The following is a 1,758-nucleotide window of genomic DNA, read 5'->3' on the forward strand; positions in this document are numbered from 1 at the left end:
CTGTGACCCGAACTGCAGTCGACTACGTGGGAGTCCAGCGACATAGCCATTACACTAACTGCTGGTCCCAGCTATACTTTTCTACATTAAAAAAAAAATCACAAATACTACTAAGAATCAACATTAAAAGACACTATATATATGAATATAAATATATATATTTATATATTTTTTAATTTTGCTGGAGTACATGTGTACTTGCCAGAGAGAGACAGAGGGAGGGAGAAAAGGAAGCACCCCCACGGGGAGTGGTCACCCTGTGTTCGCTCTCCATCACTCCCTCCCTTTGAGGTTCTGGGCATGCATGCACATGCTCCTGGACATTAAAAGACACTATATATATGAATATAAATATATATATTTATATATTTTTTAATTTTGCTGGAGTACATGTGTACTTGCCAGAGAGAGACAGAGGGAGGGAGAAAAGGAAGCACCCCCACGGGGAGTGGTCACCCTGTGTTCGCTCTCCATCACTCCCTCCCTTTGAGGTTCTGGGCATGCATGCACATGCTCCTGGTGTGTTTCATAAGCCGCCAGGTCCGGGACTCAAATCACAGAGTCGGCCATGTGGGATCTGACTGCCTCGACCACCAGGCCACGGATCTGGCCCACGCACACTACCTTCCTAAGTGATGCGCCACTTAAAGACACAAAGCTCTAAGCACAGTTAGTCATAAACCCACAAACGTTTCTAAAACCCTCTTCAGCAGAGCAGGACTTGAAACACAGCAGGACAGAATGCCTGACCCCGGCGTGCGTAAACTGCTCTGGGCCTGGCGGGCGGCGTCCAAGGAAAGCCCACCTGCCCTTCTTACCTCACCTTCCCGCAGCAACTCCGACAGCACGAGGCCTCGGGAATGGACTTGGAGGAGAAGGAGGAGGTGGACAACACTGAGGGTGAGCCCTGGAACCCCGGGCCTCTGCCGCCCCGTCCCTGCCCCAGTGGCCCTGCTCCCCTCTCTGCCCTGCCTGCCACAGTGGCCGGGGGTGGCCATCCTTAGGGATCCCCAGACACCAGGGAGTCAGCTGAGGCCTTTGGCTAGAGTGGCTTTGACCAGTTCAGTGGTCCCGACAATGGACAGACAGACAGCCATGGACATCAGAGCTGGAAGGGACTCCACGCTCCTCCCCTGCGTTCCCCAGACCTTTCTCCATACGACGGTATTAATGGGCATTTCTGGAAGGGAGGGTTCTATGTCAAACCGGTTTACAAAAAGCTGGTTTAGGGACCAGCAGATGGCATAGTGGTCATGTCACTGGACTCACATGGCTGTCTGAGTTCAAGTCCTGGACCCAGTGGCTGGAAGATCACACCAGGTGCATGTGCATGCACGCCCATGACAGAGGTGAGGCTAGAGAGGCAGGCCAGCGGGCAGGGTGCTGAGCAGTGGCCTGCCCCCTAACTGCAGCCCCGTGCTCCTTCCCTGCCCGCTTCTGCCGACGGGCATGACCTGACTGGTGCCCCTGCATCCGTGTGTCACGAGCACTGAGTGCCCTGAGCCTGGAGAAGTTCAATTAGCAATTAGCTTGAGCCCAGGCCTTCCTGCTCGGGTCAATGCACCCCTCCACCCTAAGCTGACTGGAGTCTCCTTTTCTGCTCCGGCCAGGCCTGAAGGGGCCGATGAAGGGCAAGGAGAAGGCAAGGGCTGCAAGGGAGGAGAAGAAAAAGAGAAACCAGAGCCCTGGCGCCAGTCTGGGGTCCGAGGCCCCGGAGAAAAAGAAGCCCAAGATTGATGAGCTTAAGGTACGCGTCTG

The 1,758-nt window shown here is 54.2% G+C and overlaps 1 protein-coding gene across 1 annotated transcript in view; it reads left to right on the forward strand.

The window, feature by feature from the left end:
- The window catches only part of OTOF (otoferlin), a 109,706-nt gene that overhangs the window by 97,997 nt on the left and 9,951 nt on the right, over nucleotides 1-1,758 (forward strand). The window contains exons 34-35 of the mRNA XM_006162226.2: nucleotides 834-900; nucleotides 1,611-1,747. Coding sequence (XP_006162288.1) covers nucleotides 834-900; nucleotides 1,611-1,747 — 204 coding nt within the window. The remainder of the gene's footprint in view (nucleotides 1-833; nucleotides 901-1,610; nucleotides 1,748-1,758) is intronic.

Source organism: Tupaia chinensis, unplaced genomic scaffold, assembly GCF_000334495.1.
Source record: "Tupaia chinensis unplaced genomic scaffold, TupChi_1.0 Scaffold139757_1, whole genome shotgun sequence".
Taxonomy (NCBI): domain Eukaryota; kingdom Metazoa; phylum Chordata; class Mammalia; order Scandentia; family Tupaiidae; genus Tupaia; species Tupaia belangeri.